Source organism: Anomaloglossus baeobatrachus, chromosome 12 (assembly GCF_048569485.1).
Source record: "Anomaloglossus baeobatrachus isolate aAnoBae1 chromosome 12, aAnoBae1.hap1, whole genome shotgun sequence".
NCBI lineage: Eukaryota > Metazoa > Chordata > Amphibia > Anura > Aromobatidae > Anomaloglossus > Anomaloglossus baeobatrachus.
The window spans coordinates 87651341-87677821 of record NC_134364.1 but is presented as its reverse complement, the minus strand read 5'-3'; the positions used below and the strand labels follow the sequence as shown (position 1 = coordinate 87677821).

Here is a 26481-nt window from a genome sequence, read left to right as displayed (position 1 = left end):
CACCAGGGCAATCGGGATGAGTGAGTAAAGTACAGAGACTGTCACATATAATGGATGCGGCAATTCCGGGCGGCTGATATTTTTAGGCTGGAGAGAGCCTAATATCCATCGGCCCCCCCAGTCTGAGAATACTAGCCCCCACCTGTGGGGTATTATCTTGGCTGGGTATCAAAATTGGTGGAACTGCACACTGTTTTTTTAAAATTATTTTACTGTACGATATAGACCCACCCACCGGCGTCTGTGATTGGTTGCAGTTAGACAGCTGTCACTCAGCGTGGGGGCAGGTCTGACTGCAACCAATCACAGACGCCGGTGGTCGGGAGAAGCAGTGACTATGTATGAGCTTAATGAGCGGCTCCGGAAGAAGAATGAGAGGCAGCAGGAGCAGTGTGACAGCCGCACCGGAGATGGGCGAGTATAAAGCGTTTGGAGAGACAAAGACAGAGAGAGAATGAATTTATTCTGGAACAATGTGGATGACCTGCGTTTTTTGTGACAAAAACGCAAGTAAAACACATGCAAAACGCACAAATTTCATAGCATACATTTTTCCTTGCGTTTCTCATCCCCTCATTGGCTTCAATGGATGACAAAACGTGAGAAAAATGCAAAAACAATGAACATGTTGCTTTTTTGTCATAGCCTTATAGTAGTATTTGGACATCCATTGTATGTAATAGTAAATTGTGGACCCTAATTTTAAAGATAAAGCACATTTCTACGTTGCCTCTCTGGTGATGCGCCCGGCACAGATACAGGTGTGTAAGAGGATTGCCTGTCACTTACCCGTTTCCCAAGTGATTTCGTTGAGAATACAGGACCACATCTGTGAAGAGACAAAATCCCAGATTTTAGGCACTTACCCACCTGAACCAGAAATTTTAAAAAGATAAATCCGTTATAATTTCACCGCTGAGACAAAAGCCAAAATATCAGTAATATTGGAGGATTATCCAGAGATAAAACCACCGGAAATGTGTTGATTCATGTGTGATACTGTGTGCAGACTGCATGTATCTAAGCCTATAACGTGCGGTAGCGCCACTATCATGTGAGGTTAGAGGCACAGACGTCATTCGTGGGATCCAATCTCCCCCTAGTGGGCTCCATGAGGAATGACACCTAGCGCTGCACACGGTTTCTGTGATATACAGTGCCTTGCGAAAGTATTCGGCCCCCTTGAATTTTTCAACCTTTTCCCACATTTCAGGAAAATAAAATAAATAAATAAATATGTTAATGTTCTGGTGAAGAATTAACAACAAGTGGACACAATTGTGAAGTTGAACGAAATTTATTGCTTATTTTAAATTTTTGTAAAAAAGAATAAACTGAAAATTGGGGCGTGCAATATTATTCATCCCCTTTACTTTCAGTGCAGCAAACTCACTCCAGAAGTTCATTGAGGATCTCTGAATGATCCAATCTTGTCCTAAATGACTGATTATGATAAATATAAGCCCCCTGTGTGTAATCAAGTCTCCGTATAAATGCCCCTGCTCTGTGATAGTCTCAGGGTTCTGTTTCAGCACAGAGAACATCATGAAGACCAAGGAACACAACAGGCAGGTACGTGATACTGTTGTGGAGAAATTTAAAGCCGGATTTGGTTACTAAAAGATTTCCACAACTTTAAACATACCAAGGAGCACTGTGCAAGCGATCATATTGAAATGGAAGGGGTATCATACCACTGCAAATCTAGCAAGAACCGACCGTTCATCCAAACTTTCATCTCAAACAAGGAGAAGACTGATCAGAGATACAGCCAAGAGGCCCATGATCACTCTGGATGAACTGCAGAGATCTACAGCTGAGGTGGGAGAGTCTGTCCATAGGACAACAATCAGTCATACACTGCACAAATCTGGCCTTTATGGAAGAGTGGCAAGAAGAAAGCTATTTCTCAAAGATATCCATAAAACGTGTCATTTAAAGTTTGCCACAAGCCACCTGGGAGACACACCAAACGTGGAAGAAGGTGCTCTGGTCAGATGAAACCAAAATCAAACTATTTGGGCACAATGACAAACGATATGTTTGGCGTAAAAGCAACATAGCTCATCACCCTGAACACACCATCCCCACTGTCAAACATGGTGGTGGCAGCATCATGGTTTGGGCCTGCTTTTCTTCAGCAGGGAAAGGTAAGATGGTTACAATTGATGGGAAGATGGATGGAGCCAAATACAGGACCATTCTTGAAGAAAACTTGTTGGAGTCTGCAAAAGACCTGAGACTGGGACAGAGATTTGTCTTCCAACAAGACAATGATACAAAACATAAAGCAAATTCTACAATGGAATGGTTCACAAATAAACGTATCCAGGTGTTAGAATGGCCAGGTCACAGTCCAGACCTGAATCCAATCGAGAATCTGTGGAAAGAGCTGAAAACTGCTCTTCACAAACTCTCTCCATCCAACCTCACTCAGCTCCAGCTGTTTGCAAAGGAAGAATGGGCAAGAATTTCAGTCTCTCGATGTGCAAAACTGATACAGACACATACCCCAAGATACTGCAGCTGTAATCGCAGCAAAAGGTGGCGCTACAAAGTATTAACTTAAAGGGAACCTGTCACCTAGAATATGCGTTCTGACCTATCAGCAGACGCATGTGTGCCCTAATTACACCTCCCTACCCATCCCTGTGCTGTGGGCGTGATACCATGGAGTGACGTCCCCGTCGCTCATTCTATCCTGCGAGCTTTGCGGCAGGCTTCTCTTCCGGGTTCTCCTTGTCAGTTTCAGACGTGCACTGCGCATGCGCAGTGCGCGTCTGAAGCCGGCGATTGAACACCCGGAAAAGGAGCCTGCTGCAATGCACGCAGGATAGAATGAGTGACGGGGACGTCGCTCCATGGTATCACGCCCACAGGGGCGTGATACCACGGAAATATGCAGACGTCCATAGGGAAAGGCACCGCCCCTGTGACCACATTCCCTGCTATTTACATACGAAATATGAAGGTAATAAAACGTTTTTTATTACTTTCATATTATACAATTTTACAGCACAGGGATGGGTAGGGAGGTGTAATTAGGGCACACATGTGTCTGCTGATAGCTCAGAACGCATATTAGGTGACAGGTTCCCTTTAAAGGGGATAAATAATATTGCACTAGTGATGAGCGAGTACTAAAAAGCTCGGGTGCTCGAGGCTCGGGCCGAGCCTCCCAAGATACTCGTGTACTCGGCCCGAGCACCGAGCCCAATGTTATTCTATGGGAGACCCGAGTATTTTAATGAAATGACCCCCGGTAGCATGTAGAAACCCTAAAAATGTCACAAAAGTCTCAGAAGAGTGCTCAAATGACATGGCAACAGCATGGGGAAGACCCCTTGAAGCATTTATCACTCAAAAGTCACAGCTGTGAACAATTTTGTCCGAGTTTTACGCCATTTTTACAGACTCACCAAAAAACCTTCCAAAATGACACCAAAATGAATTTTCATGGCAGAAATGTTAAGGGCACATACCCAATAGTGAGATAGAGCTGGTGTATGTTACTTTTTGAGATTATAACATGAAAGATTTTACGTAAAAGCATTGTGTGGCACTCCGATGTCCAAAACGCACGTTTTGTGCTTTTTACTAGCGATGTCGGTCATTTTTTTTTTCATTCTATCTCCCGTCGGTCGGTCTCTCTGTCTTATCTGTCCCTCTAGCTGTCTGTCGGTCATTCTCCCCCCTCTCTCTTACTTACCGTTCCCCGATCTCCGGCGCGGCGCTGCACAGCTGTTCACTAAACTCTGGCGGCTTTTCCTCTTTTGAAAAAGCCGGCCGCCCATTAAACAATCTCGTATTCCCTGCTTTCCCCGCCCACCAGCGCCTATGATTGGTTACAGTGAGACACGCCCCCACGGTGAGTGACAGGTGTCACACTGCACCCAATCACAGCATCCGGTGGGCGTGTCTATACTGTGCAGTGAAATAAATAATTAAATAATTAAAAAAAAACGGCGTGCAGTCCCCCCAATTTTAAACCCAGCCAGATAAAGCCATACGGCTGCAGGCTGGTATTCTCAGGATGCGGAGCCCCACGTTATGGGAAGCCCCCCAGCCTAACAATATCAGCCAACAGCCGCCCAGAATTGCCGCATACATTAGATGCGACAGTTCTGGGACTGTACCCGGCTCTTCCCGATTTGCCCTGGTGCGTTGGCAAATCGGGGTAATAAGGAGTTATTGGCAGCCCATAGCTGCCAATAAGTCCTAGATTAATCATGTCAGGCGTCTATGAGATACCTTCCATGATTAATCTGTAAATTACAGTAAATAAACACACACACCCGAAAAAATCCTTTATTAGAAATAAAAAACACAAACATATACCCTGGTTAACCACTTTAATCAGCCCCAAAAAGCCCTCCTTGTCCGGCGTAATCCAGGATGGTCCAGCGTCGCATCCAGCGCTGCTGCATGGAGGTGACCGGAGCTGCAGCAGACACAGCCGCTCCTGTCACCTCCACGCAGCTAATGAAGACAGCCGCGCGATCAGCTGAGCTGTCACTGAGGTTACCCGCTGTCACTGGATACAGCGGTGGCCGCGATTAACCTCAGTGACAGCTCAGCTGATCGCGCTACTCACCGCCGCACCGGTCAGGGTCAGCTCCACGCAGCAACTGAGGTGAGTATCGCGATCAACTGAGCTGTCACTGAGGTTAATCGGGCCACCGCTGGATCCAGCGGTGGCCGTGAGTTACCTGACTGACAGCAGCTGATCGCGCTACTCACCTCAGTTGCTGTGTGGAGCTGACAGGAGCGGCGGTGTATTCTGCAGCTCCTGTCACCTGCGTGTAGCAGAGCTGGACGCGACGCTGGAGGTCCGTGGAGTACGCCGGACATGGAGGGTTTGCCGGGGTTAATAAATTGGTGATGAGGGACTTTGTTATTGTTTTTTATTTCTAATAAAGGATTTTTCGGGTGTGTGTTTAACTGTAATTTACAGATTAATCATGGAAGGAATCTCGGGGAGACGCCTGACATGATTAATCTAGGATTTAGTGGCAGCTATGGGCTGTCATTAACTCCTTATTACCCCGATTTGCCAACGCACTAGGGTAAATCGGGAAGAGCCGGGTACAGTCCCAGAACTGTCGCATCTAATGTATGCGGCAATTCTGGGCGGCTGCTGACTGATATTGTTAGGCTGGGGGGCTCCCCATAACGTGGAGCTCCCCATCCTGAGAATACCAGCCTTCAGCCGTATGGCTTTATCTGGCTGGTATTAAAATTGGGGGGACCGCACGCTGGTTTTTTTAATTATTTATTTTACTGCACAGTATAGACACGCCCACCGGCTGCTGTGATTGGGTGCAGTGAGACACCTGTCACTCAGCGTGGGGGCGTGTCTCACTGCAACCAATCATAGGCGCCTGTGGGCGGGGAAAGCAGGGAATATGAGATGGCTGTGTGCAGAGAACAGCACGCCCGCCGGTATAAAGGCTCGGTCACGCTGTGCAGGCCGGCCAATCACTGCAATTCCACAACTAACAGGGCTGTGGCATTGCAGTGGTCTGCCAGCCAATCCCTGCATGAGGGCTGGCTCTCAAAAGAGCGCCAACATGCAGGGATGAAGACCACGAGTACAGCACGAGTATCGCGAGATTACTCGGTCCCCGCCGAGTAGCCCGAGTACAGTGATACTCGTGCGAGTACCGAGTAGTGACAAGCATACTCGCTCATCACTATATTGCACGCCCCAATTTTCAGTTATTTATTTTTTATAAAAGTTTAAAATAAGCAATAAATTTTGTTCAACTTCACAATTGTGTCCCACTTGTTGTTGATTCTTCACCATAACATTAACATTTTTATCTTTATGTTTGAAGCCTGAAATGTGGGAAAAGGTTGAAAAATTCAAAGGGGCCGAATACTTTCGCAAGGCACTGTAAATCCAGACCAAGGTAGGTGATCATTCTGGTCCACCAAGTGCATTGTGGGTTATATCTGGGGCATTTTTTAGGTGGGGGGGGGGATGGCGGCTTCCAGATGATGAATGTTAATGGAAAAGTGGAAAAATTCTGGTACTTTCCATGGCAACCAAGTATACTAATTATAGACGGGTGTAATTAAGTGTTTCTGGATGTGGCGGGAAAGCGAAACGCAGAGGGGAGCAGGATATTTATATATATAGGAAGACTCCGCCAGTTATCTCACAATGATAGTCGCAAGATCTGATAATGGCCCCAAATCATAGCCCACTGCTGTACAACCCACAACACTGAGGTTCTGCTCACCGTCAATCCCAGTCATGGACACAGACTTGGACAGGGGGCTGTAGGCGTAGACATGTGCCAGGTATTCTTGGAGCCTCTTGGCATGTTCCTGTAGGATACGGGAAAGGGCACATTAGAGGACAGTAGGACAGAGATATGATGCAGATCAGCCCCCCAGCAGTAATCATGTTAGAATATGGGCCTTATTGGAAAAAGACAAGAACTTAGTACCCATCACTGTTAATTTGTCTCGCAAATAAATCACATCCAGAGCAGAAATCATATTTCTGCTAATCACTTTTGAAATGTCAGCTTTGTGAGGACCCCACCATCGTCTCTCCGTGACATGAACAAATGATTGGGATCAATGTACAAACAGAACAAGCAGGGAATGCTGGGAGATCTTAGCTCTGAAGCCCTAAAGGTACCGTCACACTTAGCGACGCTCCAGCGATCCCACCAGCGATCTGACCTGGCAGGGATCGCTGGAGCGTCGCTACATGGTCGCTGGTGAGCTGTCAATCAGGCAGATCTCCACAGCGATCGGAGATCAGCCACCAGCGTCGCGTGTAACGACGCTGTGCTTCGTAACCATAGTACACATTGGGTTACTAAGCAAAGCGCTTTGCTTATAGTTACCTGATGTGTACCTTGGCTACGTGTGCAGGGAGCCGGCTTCTAGAAGCTGCGGACGCTGATAACCAAGGTAAATATCGGATAACCAAGCAAAGCGCTTTGCTTGGTTACCCGATGTGTACCTTGGTTACCAGCGTCCGCAGAAGCCGGCTCCCTGCACATTCAGATCGTTGCTCTCTCGCTGTCAAACACAGCGATGTGTGCTTCACAGCGGGAGAGCAACGACCAAAAAATGGTCCAGGACATTCAGCAACGACCGGCAACCTCACAGCATGGGCAAGTCGTTGCTGGATGTCGCACACAGCGACATCGCGATCGCTGTTGCGTCACAAAAACCGTGACTCACGATGTCGCTTAGTGAGACGTGGCCTTTCGGATTGTGAATTCAGCTCTGGATTTTATCTGATTGGCTCTTGAGGATCGCTTATTATTACCTCTTGTGTCACCTCAGCATCTTCGGCTCGAAGCGACAGCAGAGACTCCAGCTCATCGGTACTGCGGATAATAGGGGTCCGGCGGGGGTCTCGGTTATAGTCCAAGTTCTCCTCCATATCTTCAGAGTCCAGAACTTTAAAACTGAGGCTGTAATTAGAGGACAGTGATGATGAGCCGCGGGAGGATGATGGGAAAGTTGTGATGCGGGGCAGAGCCTACAGCTTCAGTCATAGGAAGGAAATACAAGACTACTTATTTCTCCTCGTCTCAGATGAAACCACCAGCTTCCTCCTCTCAAGAAGTGAAAGAGGGTCTGCAGCCCCTACACTGATCGCCCCGGTGACCCGCCGCCCCACGTACCACTGAGAGGACTGCCAGCAGGTCTGTGTGGTGGTCAGCTAGCTGGCCCAGCGGGTGAAGTGACAGCTATCTTCCATCTTGCCCGTTTCCTGCAGAAGTGGTGTTTGCAGAAGTGTGAGCAGACGGAAGACACTGTCGCCTTTCTCAGGGTCACGACCCCTAGTGTCTGTAGAGGAGTATTACTCTGCGCCACCTGTACTTTATAGGTTATTACAGGGTTATCGCTCCCCGGGAAAGCTGGGTGCAGATATACCAGAGCCAGGAGGTAGGTACCTGTCATACTGTGCCTCCTCCTCCTGCAGCCTCTTCCCCGGCTCCCAGCTGTGTCTTCGGAAGGAGTCTCGGACGTGGACTGAGCACCTCGTGGGGCCGTATCGCCTCATTGGGACCCCCAGGAACCTGTCCTGCTCTTCCTGGACCTCCTGCAGTTCCAGTTCACTTGGTACGTGCGGCTCCAGAGCAGACATGCAGCGCTGCTTGTGGCCCCGCGCCACGTAGGGCCCAGCACCAAACACCTCAGCGTCATTCATCTTACACACACCAGAGGCTGTGGGGAAAAGAACAGGAATTACACAGGGTGATATAAACCAATTCTGAGGGATGTCATCAGCGGGGGCGGGGCTGTGACTACCCCTCCTCATACACAGACTGGGTGGATATATGTACACACCTCTTAATACCGAGGACGATTACATACTGGAGGAGGACGGTGTATTGTGTGCAAAGAGGGGGCCACGTCTCGTCTGCACGTGGGGACATCTAAGCGGCTTCACCTGAAAATAAGAAGATATTAATGAGGGAAAACTTAGAAAAAAACACATTATAATGACTGGCAGCCAATCACATGAGAACAGCAGCCCAGAGGGGAGGAGCTTATCACTGCACAGCAGCCCAGAGGGGAGGAGCTTATCACTACACAGCAGCCCAGAGAGGTGGAGCTTATCACTGCACAGCAACCCAGAGGGGAGGAGCTTATCACTGCACAGCAGCCCAGAGAGGAGGAGCTTATCACTACACAGCAGCCCAGAGAGGTGGAGCTTATCACTGCACAGCAACCCAGAGGGGAGGAGCTTATCACTGCACAGCAGCCCAGAGAGGTGGAGCTTATTACTGCACAGCAGCCTAGGGGAGGAGCTAATCACTGCACAGCAGCCCAGAGGGGAGGAGCTCATCACTGCACAGCAGCCTAGGGGAGGAGCTAATCACTGCACAGCAGCCCAGAGGGGAGGAGCTCATCACTGCACAGCAGCCCAGAGAGGTGGAGCTTATTACTGTACAGTAGCCCAGAGGGGAGGAGCTCATCACTGCACAGCAGCCAGAGAGGTGGAGCTTATCACTGCACAGCAGCCTAGGGGAGGAGCTAATCACTGCACAGCGGCCCAGAGGGGAGGAGCTCATCACTGCACAGCAGCCCAGAGAGGTGGAGCTTATCACTGCACAGCAGCCCAGAGGGGAGGAGCTCATCACTGCACAGCAGCCCAGAGGGGAGGAGCTTATCACTGCACAGCAGCCCAGAGAGGTGGAGCTTATCACTGCACAGCAGCAGAGGGGAGGAGCTTATTACTGCACAGCAGGTCAGAGGGGAGGAGCTTATTACTGCACAGCTGCCCAGAGGGGAGGAGCTTAGCACTGCAGAGTGGCCCAGAGGGGAGGAGCTTATCACTGCAGAGCAGCCCAAAGGGGAGAAGCTTATCTATGCACAGCAGCCCAGAGGGGAGGAGCTTATCACTGCACAGCATCCCAGAGGGGAGGAGCTTATCACTGCACAGCATCCCAGAGGGGAGGAGCTTATCACTGCACAGCAGCCCAGAGGGGAGTAGCTTATCACTGCACAGCATCCCAGAGGGGAGGAGCTTATCACTGCACAGCAGCCCAGAGGGGAGGAGCTTATCTCTGCACAGCAGCCCAGGGGTTAGGAGCTTATCACTGCACAGCAGCCATGGGGGAGGAGCTTATCACTGCATTATATAACAGCACAGCATAGTCTTTATAGCCTGCATTACGGCGTCATTATAAGCGTCTTAAGGGTGCCTCCACATATGCCACTCATATGGGAGCAGAAGCCTATTCACATTGCAGGGAAACATTTTTGGCCCCTTTATTAAGTTTCCTGGCAATCGGACACAGTGTTTGTTATCATCTCCAAATGTCATGCTCCAGCAAATGCGCCACGCAGCAAGGGGGAAACAGGCAACATACATAATATATATATATATATATATATATATATATATATATATATCTGCCCTTTTAGTATACTGGAATGCAGACCTCATACTGGTCCGATACCAGATTTTCTAAAAGTGATATAGATTATGTTAGTGCTACATCAGGAGTAAAGTGCCTGATCACTACTTGCAGTGGCCACTAGAGGGCAGACTGTGTATGTTTGGCTTATCATTGAATTCCTGGAACGGTTTCCTCTTTATCCATCTGACATCAGGATACAATAATTAATCAGTTGTATGGCCAATATATCATTTGAGAGGTACCATAGCGAGGATTGCGACCAATAAGACCAAACAAATAGGTGACATCACTGCTGGATTATGGGACCCATGACACAGTGATGGATCCAACAGCTATGGACTTAGGGGTACTTTGCACGTTGCGACATCGCTACTGCGATATCGTCGGGGTCAAATCGAACGTGACGCACATCTGGTGCCGGTAACGACGTCGCAACGTGTAAAGCCTAGATGCACCGATAAACAATCGCAAAAGCGTCGTAAATCGGTGATCTGTGTAGCATCGGTCATTTTCATAATGTCGCACCAATAGGAAATACGATGTTGTTCCTCGTTCCTGCGGCAGCACACATCGCTGTGTATGAAGCCGCAGGAGCGAGGAACATCTCCTTACCTGCCTCCACCGGCTATGCGGCAGGAAGGAGGTGGGCGGGATGTTTACGTCCCGCTCATCTCCGCCCCTCCGCTTCTATTGGCCGCCTGCCGTATGATGTCGCTGTGACGCAGCACGAACCACCCCCTTAGGAAGGAGGCAGATCGCCGGCCAGAGCGACGTCGCAGGACAGGTAAGTGCGTGGGAAGCTGCCGTAGCGATAATGTTCGCTACGGCAGCTATCACAAGATATCGCATGTGCGACGGGGGCGGGGACTATCGCACTCGGCATCGCAACAATCGGCTTGCGATGTCGCAGCGTGCAAAGTACCCCTTACAGCTGCATCTCAATAAATAAGAATACCATCAAAAAGTTAATTTCAGTAATTCAATACAAAAAGGGAAAATCATATATTATATAGAGATTACACACAGAGGGATCTATTCCTATATATTATATAGAGATTGCACACAGAGGGATCTATTCCTATATATTATATAGAGATTACACACAGAGGGATCTATTCCTATATATTATATAGAGATTACACACAGAGGGATCTATTCCTATATATTATTTAGTCATTACACACAGAGGGATCTATTCCTATATATTATTTAGTCATTACACACAGAGGGATCTATTCCTATATATTATATAGAGATTACACACAAAGGGATCTATTCCTATATATTATATAGAGATTACACACAGAGGGATCTATTCCTATATATTATATAGAGATTACACACAGAGGGATCTATTCCTATATATTGTACAGTCATTACACACAGAGGGATCTATTCCTATATATTATATAGTAATTACACACAGAGGGATCTATTCCTATATATTATATAGTAATTACACACAGAGGGATCTATTCCTATATATTGTACAGTCATTACACACAGAGGGATCTATTCCTATATATTATATAGTAATTACACACAGAGGGATCTATTCCTATATATTGTACAGTCATTACACACAGAAGGATCTATTCCTATATATTATATAGAGATTACACACAAAGGGATCTATTCCTATATATTATATAGAGATTACACACAGAGGGATCTATTCCTATATATTGTACAGTCATTACACACAGAGGGATCTATTCCTATATATTATATAGTAATTACACACAGAGGGATCTATTCCTATATATTATATAGTCATTACACACAGAGGGATCTATTCCTATATATTATATAGAGTCATTACACACAGAGGGATCTATTCCTATATATTATACAGAGTCATTACACACAGAGGGATTTATTTCATGTGTTTATATCTGTTAATGTTGATGATTATGGCTTACAGCCAATGAAAGCCCAAAAGTCATTATCTAAGAAAATTAGATTATTATATAAGACCAAATGAGAAAATGATTTTACACTCAGAAATGTTGGCACCTCCTGAACCGTCTTTACAGTAAATGCCTCAATACTTGGTCGCGGCTCCTTTTGCATGAATTACTACATCGATGCGGCAATGTGGCATGGAGGCGATCCGCCTGTGGCACTGCTGAGGTGTTATGGAAGCCCAGGTTGCTTTGATAGCAGCCTTCAGCTCGTCTGCATTGTTGGCTCTGGTGTCTCTCAGATTCTCTATGGGGTTTAGGTCAGGCGAGTTTGCTTGCCAATCAAGCACAGTGATACTGTGGTTATTACACCAGGTATTGGTACTTTTGGCAGTGTAGATGTCGCGGGTGGCGGGGCGCTGCACTCACCACGCTCGGGTCCGGCGCTGCTGCTGCTGCTCGGTGGCTCGAGCGGTGGGCCGGATCCGGGGACTCGAGTGGCGCTCCTCGCCCGTGAGTGAAAGGGGTGTTTTGTTGGTGTTTGGGGTGTCGGTTTGTGACGCCACCCACGGTGTGTGGTGAGGTTGGGGCACCACCGCTGCTCTGTACGGGGATCCCGGGAGCGATGGCAGGGAGCAGCTGGGATGTTTTCCTCCCCTCCGTGGGTAGGGGGATTGTGGTAGTCCCGGGGCCCGGAGTGGTTGTCTGTTTGATGGATTGCGGGGCTTGGCCAGGTGCAGGGTCGCGGGGCAGCGCGTACTTACTCAGCCACTAACGTACACGGAGTCTCTGGTAAAACAAACGGCTGGATGGACGAGTCCCACAGACGGCTGCGACGGTCACTCCCAGTAGGTTGGCGGTAACTGTCTCTCCCTGCACCGGTGTTATGTTCTCGGCCCCGATGGCTTCTTACCGGTAACCCGCTCCCCAGCGGTATGTTTGCCGGAGGAGCCCCTTTTGCCCGCAGGCGCTGGCCCTGGGAACTCTAGCTGTGGCGGTAGCTGTATTTCCTTTCACGGTTGAGCGGTTGCCTTCAGTCGGGTCTTTATTGCTGGGAAACCCCGGGAGGTTCCCGTCGCTAACGGATTTGACCGGTTTAACGGCGACTCCAAGCCTGGTCGGGGTCCGTAGGCCCTGCCGAATGGTGCTGGCCTCTCTTCGCTCCCCGGTCCGGTACCGGCGGGCCACCGCCCGTCCCCGGTCCTTACGGTTGTGCTTCAATCGGCCTTGCCTGCAGACGGTCACCACCGTCAGCCAACCTTGCTGTTTCTGTGCCCGGGCCACGTACCTGGACACGGTCAGACTGCTCCTTTACCACTTCACTCCTTCACTTTCACTGTCCTAACGCAACTCTCAACTCAACTGAACTCTTTTCCTGCCTCCAGGACTGTGAACTCCTCCGTGGGTGGGGCCAACCGCCTGGCTCCACCCCACCTGGTGTGGACATCAGCCCCTGGAGGGAGGCAACAAGGATTTTGTGTGTGCGGCTGATGTGCCTAACCGGGGTGTGGGGTGTGTTGTTGCAGTACCTGTGACGTCCTGGCTTGTCCAGGGTGCCACATAGACAGGTGCCAAGTCCTGCTGGAAAATGACATTTCCATCTCCAGAAAGCTTGTCGGCAGAGGGAAGCATGAAGTGCTCTAATATTTCCTGGTGGACGGTTGCGCTGGTTTTGGTGTTCATAAAACACAGTGGAGCTACACCAGCAGATGACATGGCTCCCCAACCATCACTGATTGTGGAGACTTCACAAAAGGCCTCAAGCAACTTGGATTGTGGCCTCTCCACTCTTCCTCCAGACTCTGGGACCGCGATTTCCAAATGAAATGCAAAATTTACTTTCATCTGGAAACAACTCCTTCCACCACTGAGCAACAGTCCAGGTCTTTTTCTCCTTGGTCCAGGTAAGACGCTTCTGGCGTTGTCTATTGGTCATGAGTGGCGACACAAGGAATGTGACACTTGTAGCCCATGTCCTGGATACATCTGTGTGTGGTGGCTCTTGAAGCACTGACTCCAGCAGCGTCCACTCCTTGTGAATCTCCCCCAAATTTTTGAATGGCTTTTTCTTAACAATCCTATCACCGCTGCAGTTATCCCGGTTGCTTGTGCACCTTTTTCTACCAAACTTTTTCCTTCCACTCATCTTTCCATTAATATGCTTGGATACAGCACCCTGTGAACAGCCAGCTTCTTTAGCAATGACCTCTTGTGGCTTACCCTCCTTGCGGAGTGTGTCAATGACTGCCTTCTGGACCATTTTAAGCATTTAGGAAGCCTTTGCATGTGTTTTGTGGTAACTATTCTAATTTTCTGACTTTTTGGTTTTCATTGACTGTGAGCCATAATCATCAACATTGACAGAAATAAACACTTGAAATAGATCCCTCTGTTTGTAACGACTCTATATAATATATAGGAATAGATCCCTCTGTGTGTAATGACTATATAATATATAGGAATAGATCTCTGTGTGTAATAACTCTATATAATATAGAGGAATAGATCTCTCTGTGTGTAATGACTATATAATATATAGGAATAGATCTCTCTGTGTGTAATGATTCTATATAATATACATAAATAGATCCCTCTGTGTGTAATGATTATATAATATACAGGAATAGATCCCTCTGTGTGTATTGACTATATAATATATAGGAATAGATCCCTCTGTGTATAATGACTCTATATAATATATAGGAATAGATCCCTCTGTGTATAATGACTCTATATAATATATAGGAATAGATCCCTCTGTGTATAATGACTCTATATAATATATAGGAATAGATCCCTCTGTGTATAATGACTCTATATAATATATAGGAATAGATCCCTCTGTGTATAATGACTCTATATAATATATAGGAATAGATCCCTCTGTGTATAATGACTCTATATAATATATAGGAATAGATCCCTCTGTGTATAATGACTATATAATATATAGGAATAGATCCCTCTGTGTATAATGACTCTATATAATATATAGGAATAGATCCCTCTGTGTGTAATGACTCTATATAATATATAGGAATAGATCCCTCTGTGTATAATGACTCTATATAATATATAGGAATAGATCCCTCTGTGTATAATGACTCTATATAATATATAGGAATAGATCCCTCTGTGTGTAATGACTATATAATATATAGGAATAGATCCCTGTGTGTATAATGACTCTATATAATATATAGGAATAGATCCCTCTGTGTATAATGACTCTATATAATATATAGGAATAGATCCCTCTGTGTATAATGACTCTAATATATAGGAATAGATCCCTCTGTGTATAATGACTCTATATAATATATAGGAATAGATCCCTCTGTGTATAATGACTCTATATAATATATAGGAATAGATCCCTCGGTGTATAATGACTATATAATATATGCGTTTCCCTTTTTGTATTGAATTCCTGAAATAAAATTAACTTTTTGAGGATATTCTAATTTATTGAGATGCAATTGTATATACAGCTCACATAATATAGCCATATAATGCCAAGAGTATACTACTATATACAGCCTCCATGATACTGACATATAGTGCCATTATAATACTACAATATACAGCGCATATACTGCCAAGGTTATACTGCCACATACATGCATCATAATAGCATCATATAGTGCTAATATTATAATACTATATAGCGCCCACATAATACTGCCTTAGGCCCTCTTCCCACGTCCACGATAAAAACGCACATTTTTCACAGTCCGTGGTGTGGGCGCTTATGTATGTGCGTATTCCGTGTGTGTGTGTGTTCATCGTGTGCAGTCAGTGTGCTCTCCGTGTGCATCTGTGATAACACACGGACAGCAGGAACTTCTATACTCACCTCCCCCCCTGCGGTCTCCGATGACAGCAGGACTTGAGACAGGGTAGTATAGAAAATCATTTTATTGCAAAGACATGTTTTCTCCACTACATGCTACACTTAGTCACATGGATCGTATGAGTGTGCGGTCCGTGTGACACCTGTGCCGCCACCACAGAGAAATGGATATGTAGCCGTGTGGAGCACATGGACATGCGTCCGTGAGAAAATACGGATGTGTGCGCAGACCCATTGATTTTAATGGGTCTGTGCATGTCCATGTCTCCAGTATGTATGAAAACGGACGTCATACATACCGGAATCACTGACTTGTGAAGTGGGCCTTATAATGCAAAGATAAAAGTACTACATACAGGCAATATCATGCTGCCATGATAATACTACAATATACCAGGGGCTGCTGATAAGTCTTTGGCCAGAAAGAAATGAGATAGTATGATGAAGCTTTACATTTACTCCACGTACTCTCTACTGATGACAACACACTTCTTACATCGGTATTGTGAGTTCTGTAAGCCTAGCAATAAGAAGGATTTTGGTTGTGCCTCAAGCCAGGCATCCATAGCAGCCATGGCATCAGAAATGGTGTGAAGTTTGGTACCCGTGGGGTGTTTCTTCAAGTTTGGAAACAAATGATAGTTGGAGGGAGCTAGATCTGGTGAATAAGATGGGTGGTCAACCAGCTGGAAGCCCGGCTCTGTCAGCTTTGCTGTGGTCTCTTGTGCAGTGTGAGCGGAGGTGTTGTCTTGTAGGAACAAGATTCCTTTGGACAGCTTGCCACACCTTTTGGCTATCAGAGCTGCCTTCAATTGGTCGAAAGGTTTAACGTAATACCTTGCATTGATGGTGGAACCCTTTTGAAGGTAGTCCACTAGCAGCACGCCCTCCTTATCCCAGAACACAGACGCCATCACCTTAGTGGCTGATTTTTTCACCTTGAACTTCTTTGGATGAGGAGAACCACTGTGCCTGAGCTCTTTTGACTGCCCCTTGTTTTCAGGGTAATAAAAATAAATCGAGGTCTCATCCATAGTGACCAGCCGATCCAGGAAGTTCTTATTAGTCCGGAAACACTGACAAATGGACCGGGAAGTTGTCACTCGCTGCTTCTCTGATCTGTTGTCAGACATTTGGGGACCCACTTTGCAGATCGCTTCCTCATGTCCAAATGTTCATGGATAATGACACAAACACGTTCACGGGAAATCCCCATGATGTCTGCTATTGCTTTAGCTGAAATTCATTGATTCTCCAGTATGAGGTTGTGCACAGCATCGACTATCTCCGGAACAACAGCCACTCTCGGTCGTCCAGGACGTTCCTCATCATTGGGGCTGAAGTGGCCCGTTTTAAATTTGGCAACCCAGTTCTTAACTGTGGAATAGGAAGGGCATTGATCCCCCAATGTCTGCGACATATCACCATGAATATCCTTCACGGACTTTCCTTGCAGAAACAAGAATTTTATCCCTCATCTGCTCTCAGTTGCTGTGAATATCGCATTAGACTCCGCCATTTGATTTCCCGCGTGCGCAGAACGCTGTTGCCATAAGCAACAAACACAACATTTTGAAAACATACATTACACACATAAGGCTTTCACATGATGTAACATTCGTTACCATAGAAACAAAAAAGATCACAAAGCCAAAGACTTATCAGCAGCCCCTCGTACAGCTCACATATCGCCATATACTGCCAAAATTACACTGCTATATACAGGCCACATGATACTGCCACATAGAGCCAAGATTATACTACTATATACATAGCACATAATACTGCCACTTGGTTCCAAGATCATACTACTTTATACAGCCAACATAATTCTTCTCTATAGTGCCACAATTATGCTATTACTGTAGATATAGATCACATAATACTGCAATATAGTGCTAAGCTTATAGTACTATATACCGGGAAAACAGTACTGCTATTGAATGGTGCTGGCTGCGGTTCCCGGCACATCTGGGTGATCAGGAGTGTAGATGTTATACATTAGTGTTCTGGACCCATAAGAAACATGGGGATCCTAGAGATGCGACCTCCACTGGCCATAAAGTGATGCCAAATTGCAGAGATGTACAGTGGGGCATAAAAGTATTGGATCCCTTGCTGATTTTGTAAGTTTGTCCCCTGACAAAGACATGAACAGTCTATAATTTTAAGGGTAGGTTAATTTTAACAGTGAGAGAAAGAAAATCCAAAATAAAATCCAGAAAATCACATGTATAAATGATATAAATTTCTTTGCATTTTGCAGACAGAAATAAGTATTTGATCCCCTACCAACCATTAAGAGTTCTGGCTCCTACAGACACTTAGACGCTAGTAATCATTACCTGCATTATAGACAACTGTCTTACATTGTCACCTGTATAAAAGACTCCTGTCCACAGACTCCATTAATCCGTCAGACTCTATCCTCTACAACATGAGCAAGACCAAAGAGCTTTCTAAGGATGTCAGGGACAAGACCATAGACCCGCACAAGACTGGAAAGGGCTACAAAACCATAAGTAAGACGCTGGGTGAGGAGGAGACAAATGTTGGTGCAATAGTAAGAAAATGGAGGAAATACAAAATGAGTGTCAGTCGACATCGATGTAGGGCTCCATCCAAAATCTCACCTCATGGGGTATCCAGGGTCATGAGGAACGTGAGAGATCAGCTTAAAACCACACGGGGGGGGGGGGGGGGGGGCTGACTTGTTAATGATCTCATGGCAGCTGAGACCACTGTCACCAAGAAAGCCATTGGTAACACATTACTCCGTAATGGCTTAAAATCCTACAGTGCCCGTAAAGTCCCACTGCTCAAGAAGGCCCATGTGCAGCCGGCCCGTCTGAAGAAGGCCCGTGTACAGCCGGCGTCTGAAGAAGGCCCATGTGCAGCCGGCCCGTCTGAAGAAGGCCCATGTGCAGTTACAGCCCGTCTGAAGAAGGCACATGTGCAGCCGGGCCGGCTGAAGAAGGCACATGTGCAGCCGGGCCGGCTGAAGAAGGCACATGTGCAGCCGGGCCGGCTGAAGAAGGCACATGTGCAGCCGGGCCGGCTGAAGAAGGCACATGTGCAGCCGGGCCGGCTGAAGGCGGCACATGTGCAGCCGGGCCGGCTGAAGAAGGCACATGTGCAGCCGGGCCGGCTGAAGAAGGCACATGTGCAGTCGGGCCGGCTGAAGAAGGCACATGTGCAGCCGGGCCGGCTGAAGAAGGCACATGTGCAGCCGGGCCGGCTGATGAAGGCACATGTGCAGCCGGGCCGGCTGATGAAGGCACATGTGCAGCCGGCCCGACTGAAGAAGACATGTGCAGCGGCCACTCTGAAGAAGACACATGTGCAGCCGGGCCGGCTGAAGAAGGCACATGTGCAGCCAGCCCGACTGAAGAAGACACATGTGCAGCGGCCACTCTGAAGAAGACACATGTGCAGCCGGCCCGTCTGAAGAAGGCCCATGTGCAGGCCCATCTGAAGAAGGCCCATGTGCAGTCAGCCCGTCTGAAGAAGGCACATGTGCAGCCGGGCCGGCTGAAGAAGGCACATGTGCAGCCGGGCCAGCTGAAGAAGGCACATGTGCAGATGGTCATCTGAAGAAGGCACATGTGCAGCTGGGCCGGCTGAAGAAGGCACATGTGCAGCTGGGCCGGCTGAAGAAGGCACATGTGCAGCCGGCCCGACTGAAGAAGACACATGTGCAGCCGGCCTGTCTGAAGAAGGCCCATGTGCAGCCAGCCCATCTGAGGTTTTCCAATTTACCTGGATGATTCTGAGAGTGATTGGGAGAAGGGGCTGTGGTCAGATGAGACAAAAATTGAGCTCTTTGGCCTTAACTCGTCATGTTTGCAGAGAGATAAATGCTGCCTATGACCCAAAAAACACCGTCCCCACTGTCAGCATGGAGGTGGAAACATGTTTTGGGGCGGTTTCTGTGCTGAGGGCACAGGACTAGTGTTGAGCGGACACGTACTGTAATAGTCCGGATCCGCGCGGTTTCCGGAATCGGCAATTAATAAAAATGAAAAAAACAATAAGTAAATGAGTGTTTCATACTTACCGAGACTCGGCGTCATGGCGGCACACTGCTTCCAGGTCGCGCTTTCACTTCCTGTGCTGTACACGCAATCACACAGCTTTCCGTGTTTTCCCCGCCCACCGGCCGTCCTCTCAGCTGTGATTGGTTGCAGGCTGACGCGCCCCCCCCTCCCCAGCCTGTGACAGTCTGCTGCGGTCATTGCTTATCGCGGCTCAGTAATAGGCTGCACTCAGAGCGGGCAGTGTTCTCTATAGCTGCTCGCTCTGAGATGTAACAGTGCTGGATGTGTCGGTATGGGACTTCTCCTGTGGATTATGTCGGAGTTGCAGGGTGTTTGGGCTTAATAAAGAGGTGAAAGAGGGGATGTTTGTATTTTATTCCAAATAAAGGATTTTTCTCTGTGTCCTGTTTCTTTACTGTCACTTACAGGTTTGTGTGATGCAGGTATCTGTGTGCTGTTATTAACCCCTGCTATTACCCCGACTGGCACCGCATCACGCCTGCGGGAAGAGTCGGTATCGTACACCGGTATGGTCACATCTAATAGATGCAGCAATACCGGGCGGCTGCGGGCTGGAATACCAGCCCCCAGCCGATGTTATCTTGGCTGGGGATGAAAATTAGGGGGAACCGCACGTCGTTTTTTTTTTTTTTTTTTTTACTTTCACCAGAATCACACATGCGAGGGGCTCATGCGAGGCAAAGCCTCGCACGTGTGACTCTGGGCACTGGATACACAGATACAGCGCGACAGCTGGGGCTGCAGAAGCGCGCTAACTGTGCTGCTGAGTGTTTATTTTTACCACTGTGAACTGACGGACAGACTGTACTGCTTTCCCCGCCCACCGGCCGTCCTGGCACCTGTGATTGGTTGCAGTCAGCTGACACGCTGACACTCAGGGTGGGGGCACGTCTAGCTGCAACCAACACGCGCCGGTGGGCGGGGAAAACCATGAATATTGAATTGTCGCCTCCGGAAGGTAACAGCGTGACCCGGAAGGAGTGTGCCGTGTTGAGTATGCCGCGCTCGCTCCTAGCCCCCCTAGTCCCTCCACAAACGTTTTCAACCTCTGGATTCCGGTCCCCATTGACTTATATGGGTACAGGATTCCGGAGCGGATCAGACTCTTTTTTTTAAATCTGGCAGTGATCTGTTGGTACCGGATTATTGGCCGTCCTATCAACTCTACACAGGACTATTTCACCGCATCAATGGGGCAATGGATGGAGCCATGTACCGTAAACTCCTGAGTGACAACCTTCTTCCATCCACTAGGACATTAAAAATGGGTCATGGCTGGGTCTTCCAGCACCACAATGACACAAAACACACAGCCAAGGCAACAAAGGAATGGCTGAAAAAGAAGCACATTAAGGTCGTGGAGTGGCCTAGCCAGTCTCCAGACCTTAATCCCATAGAAAACTTATGGAGGAGCTGAAGCCCCGAGTTGCCATGGGACAGCCTCAAACTCTTAATGATTCAGAGATGATCTGCAAAGAGGAGTGGAGCAAAATCCCTCTTGACATGTGCGCAAACCTTATCATCAACTGCAAAAAAACGTCTGACTGCTGTGCTGCCAACAAGGGGACGGCCACCAAGTATTAAGTCTTATTTGTCAGAGGGATCAAATACTTATTTCCCTCTGCAAAATGCAAATAAATGTATATAATTTATACAATGTGATTTTATCTATATCTCACTGCTAAAATTAACCTACCCTTAAAATTATAGACTGTTCATGTCTTTGTCAGTGGGCAAACGTACAAAATCAGCAAGGGGTCAAATACTTATTTCCCCCAGTGTACCATCACTTGTGGAGATGGGAAAACTTGCTTAATATGGCCAATTAGTTCTGAACCCCCATATTACTACCATATAGTTTGAGCCCTCATAATACCGTCATATAGTTCTAAACCCTAATAATACCGGCATATAGGTCTAACATAACTGTATGGTTTCACAAGTCTATGCAGTGCAATATTCAGGCATGGTTGGTCTTTATAGGTTGCGGTCCATGAGTCAGGGGTCTTCCTTTATTCCAATGATTTATATTCCGGACTCGGGACGCTCTATTCTCTGCTTCGCTTCAGTGAGCCATACTTTACGAGGGAGGGGGCGGTGTAATAACTCCAATTCCTGAGAACACCCCCCCCAATCGTGTGACAATGATTCCCAGTGACCGGTCTGTGTAACCCAAGTCTTGTAGTGACATTATCCTCCTCAGCCACCAGAGCAGAACAGCAGGAATAATGCCCAAGTGACTCAGCACCCTGAGGCCCAGCCCGAGTAATTAACCCCCAGGATGTCAGTGGAAGATTAACAGGTGAACTACAAAGTGTACACAGGTCACTGGAGGAAGAAAGGGTCTCATCCTCATATCCCCTACTTAAAGGTGATATCCATTCAAATATTCTCAAAATTAAAGGGATTTGGTCAGCCTGGAGCGGATATCCAATTGTAGCGCCCCTGAAGCCATCAGGGTGGTACAAGGTTCTGCATCTCCACAAGGATGCAGGGCCTACCCCCTAGGGCCCCGGAAGACCAGTGCCGGTAACACACAAAAACTCCAGGTAATCCCCGTTTTCCCCAACAATCCCCCATACAATGGTATAAGGGTATGTGCACACGTTGCTTTTTTTTCCGCGCGGAAAAAAACGCACCCTCTGGCAGAGGGGAGAATTGTAAACAATGCTTTTTGAGAAACAAAGCATCGAAAACGCATGCGTTTTTCATGCGTTTTTCATGCGTTTTTCATGCGTTTTTCATGCGTTTTTTTAGGTGCGTTTTTTAAGACTTGTCAGTGATAATAAAGTTGGTTGAACACAGACCTTTGGAAAAAAAAACCTGTGATGTCATTTCCTTCTCCACATTCTGTTTGATAAATGGGAGGGCTTGGAATGGAAGGAGCACCATTTGAATTTTGGAAAAGTTGAAATAAACTTCGCGCACCAAGCCCCTTAGGTACCTATACGTCAGAAAACCCCCACAAGTGACCCCATTTTGGAATCTGCACCCATCAAGGATTTTATTCAGGAGTATATTAAGCATTTTGAATCCACAGCTACTTCACCCAAAATGTTGCTGTAGCAACAATATTCTCACTTTTAGGCCCGTTTCACACGTCAGTGAAAACACTGACGTTTTTCACTGGCGTGTAAAACACGCACATGTCCCTCCGTGTGCCGTGAATCACGGCACACGTGGGTTGTCTAAGTGCAATCCGGGCTCCGTTCTCCGTGGCCCGTGATTGCACTTAGAGATTAACTCACCTGCGCCCGCTCCCGCTCTCCATGGTGCTGATCGCTCCCGCGGTGCAGCATCCGGCCGGCACTGACCCCCGCAGCAGCTGGTTCCGGGTTGGCTGTGTCGTGCATCATGAATATGCGCGACAATAATGAGCCGGCACAGAAGGAACAGGGAGGACGGGCTGCAGAGGACATCGCTGGAGCCGGGTGAGTTAAAATGTTTTTTATTTTAAAAGCACGTTTTTTTCTGGCACGTGTTTCACGGATCACACCACTGCGTGGTCCGTGGGACATCAGTGATGCCAGAAAAAAATGGACATGTCTCCGTGCGGCAATCACGCACACGCGGGTACGCCGCATGGAGACACGTGCAGTGAAAAATCACTGATGTGTGAGCAGACCCATTTATTATAATGGGTCTGCGTATGTCAGTGATTCTGGTACGTTTAAAAAAAAGCACAAACGTCCCAGAATCACTGACGTGTGAAAGGGGCCTAAGGCTATGTGGCCATGATCCAGCGACACGGCGTCTAGTACACAGTGTCAGCCTTCCTGCAGCTGCCCATGCCCACGATTTGGGTTCAGGCTGCTGTGGAGCTCTATACTACCTGCAGAGAACACTCGTCTCCGCAGCATAAATTGACATGCTGAGGCTCGGGAAGCCACGCTACCGGTCAGTTTATGCTGCGGAGAAAAGAAGCACAGTGGGCATGGGATCTCCAAAAATCCTTCCACTGTGCTTCTACTGCACAACGCAGCGTTATGGACGCAGGGAAAACACTCAGCGCCCATAACGCTGCAAACCCTGATTGTGGGCACACAGCCTAAAAAGCGTCAATGGATGAAGGGATGTCAAATATATAGAACGTCCTACCCCCGCCAGCATATTCTAAGCTGGCACCTTTAGTACCTTTCATGTGGCACTAAAGGGTGCCTAGCTTAGTATTTATCCAATAAAAAAAAAAAAAAAAAAAAAAAATGAAAAAAATGGCGTGGGGTCCCCCCTATTTTTGATAGCCAGTCAGGGTAAAGCAGACAGCTGTAGCCTGCAAACCACAGCTGGCAGCTTCATCTTGGCTGGTGATCAATTTGGAGGGCTCCCCATGTTTTTTTTTTTATTTATAAATAAAGAATAAAAAAAAAAATAACATGGGGTCCCCCCAAATTAGATCACCAGCCAAGGTGAAGCTGACAGCTGGGGTCTGGTATTCTCAGGGTGGGAAGAGCCATGGTTATTGGACTCTTCCCAGCCTAAAAATAGCAGGCCGCAGCCGCCCCAGAAGTGGCGCATCCATTAGATGCGCCAATCCTGGCGCTTCGCCCCAACTCATCCCGCGCCCTGGTGCGTTGGCTAACGGGGTAATAAATGGGGTTGATACCAGATGTGTAATGTCACCTGGCATCAAGCCCAGCAATTAGTGATGTCACGGCGTCTATCAGACACCCGACATAACTAATTGACAGTAAACAAAAGCAAAAAAAGACAACAAAAAATGTTTTATTAGAAAAAACACTCCCCAAATCATTCCCTTGTTCTCCAATTTAATAAAAAAAAATGGGTCCGCAGAAATCCATATGGATGTCCCACGTCGCCTCTGGACCTTCTAGAATATGGGGGCACGTTCAGGAAACGTATCCCCCATTTTCTAGGAGGGCAGACCCTCCATTTGAGGAGAGTGGGTGCAAAAATCTGCACCCACTCTCCCCGGGTCACAGCTGCAGACTGCCGAGCAGCCAGCACAGCTCACACTGAACACAGTGCTGGCTGTCAGCTGCTCTGCTCATGTGACCGGCCGGCGTGCACTGTGAAGGAGGAGGGGGCCGCGGGGGATCAGCGCTGCGACCGGACAGGTATGTATGACACCGGGGGGAATAGGGGGTGAACGGGCAGGGCCTGGGGAACAGTTTTCTGTCGCATGTGTTATTGCACATGCGACAGAAATCATAGGAGCAGGGCGGCCGGTGCGCTACTGTGCGCGCGGCCATGTTGGATTTTCGGGAGGGGGGTCGGGGGTCGGGGCGGGCACTTTGGCGACACCGGGGGCTTTGCCAGGAAGTGAGGTCAACAGGAAGCCTCTTGACCTCACTTCCAGGTAAATGCCTGCGTTCTGGCGTGCCGACAAAGGCCGCGGACCGCAACAAAAAAGCAGGTCCATGCGCTGTGGCTGCGTTCTGACCCCACATCATTGATTTCAATGGGGGAGAGAACGCAGCCACAACGCACAAAAGAAGTGACATGCTGCTTTTCTTTCCGCACCGATTTTTGGCATCCAAAACGCTGCGGAAAGAAACGCAGCATGTGCACTGATTTTTCAGCTTTCCCATACACTTTGCTGGGAAAGCTGAACGCATGCAATTTGCCACTGAAACGCTGCGGTTCAAAACGCAGCGTTTCCGCGGTAAAAAACGCATCGTGTGCACACAGCCTAAGGCTAGGGTCGGACCAATGGATGGCCGCCTAGAGGTGGAGCCACTCCAGTCCATTAGTTGACCATGTGGGCGGGGCAGACTGTGGAGAGTAGTCAGAGTAAGAGAGGAGTGAAGGTGCACGTGAGGAGACGTTCTCAAGCGGGGTTAAAAGTGACCTGGTACCCAGGAGAGGTAGTTGCCGGTGGAGTACTCCCGGAACTACGCACCAATGGGGTACAGGACCCTAGGACAGGAAAGAGCTTCAAGCCGACCTGTTAACAACTGCACAGTGAGGGGACCATCAAGGACCTCGGTGACCCTAAGAATCTGAAGACTCAGTAGCAAAGGGAGACCTGGGGACAGGACCAGAGACTCCAACCCCACAGGGTTCACGCTACCGCCAGGCAGACAGAAGTAAACAAACCACCGGACGGGGACCCCCAGTTGCTGTACGCCACGGGGACCCATTTACCAGAGACAAGTGCAGGGGAAGAGGGTACTAAATTACTACACTGGCACTGGGACAAAGGGGACCTGGAGGTGAAACCAGCCGGCGTTGGGTAACCACCAGTTACCACCAACTAGCAGTGAGTAAAACCAGTTGCACTGAATACCTGTGTGGACTACCTTCTTCCGATGCCCGTCACATCACCCATCCTCTGGGGCCCGGCCCTGCTTGCAGAGGGTCTACCATCCAGGCTGCAATTAACACCAGCCCCAGTAGTGGACATTGTGCAGCGGCGGCTCCATCCACATAGCTGCAAAACCGCAAGTGGCGTCACATGTGAACACTAAGCTAATCCCCTGTAAATATCCCCATTACAAAAAGGGCCCAGGGCACAGAAACGGGTAACGGCCACCTTAGTGACATTCCCAAGATACACACTGCCTGGGACAGAGTACCCCATATCCCTGGGCGCGACACAATCTGTTGGCATCACGTTATAGAGCAGGATCAGCTGAGCAGATTGATATATGGGTTAATGAGAAAAGACTTTACTTAATATTATATTAACTGAAATATTTCTGTGCTTAGGAGTCCAGTGGGCTGGTTATGGGCATTAGCTCCGCCCACTGGACTCCTAAGGAAAGAATTATTTCAATGAATATAAGACAAGTTATAGTGAA

General features: G+C 48.0%; 1 protein-coding gene across 2 annotated transcripts in view; it reads right to left on the bottom strand.

Moving 5' to 3' along the window:
• ARHGEF2 (Rho/Rac guanine nucleotide exchange factor 2) overlaps nt 1–26481 on the bottom strand; it is a 166837-nt gene that overhangs the window by 115944 nt on the left and 24412 nt on the right. For both annotated transcript variants that reach the window (XM_075330730.1, XM_075330731.1), the window contains exons 2-6: nt 8326–8428; nt 7929–8202; nt 7295–7442; nt 6246–6333; nt 790–829 (exon numbers count right to left, since the gene is read on the bottom strand). In XM_075330730.1, the coding sequence (XP_075186845.1) occupies nt 790–829; nt 6246–6333; nt 7295–7442; nt 7929–8185 (533 nt within the window). In that variant the 5' untranslated portion in view covers nt 8186–8202; nt 8326–8428. The remainder of the gene's footprint in view (nt 1–789; nt 830–6245; nt 6334–7294; nt 7443–7928; nt 8203–8325; nt 8429–26481) is intronic.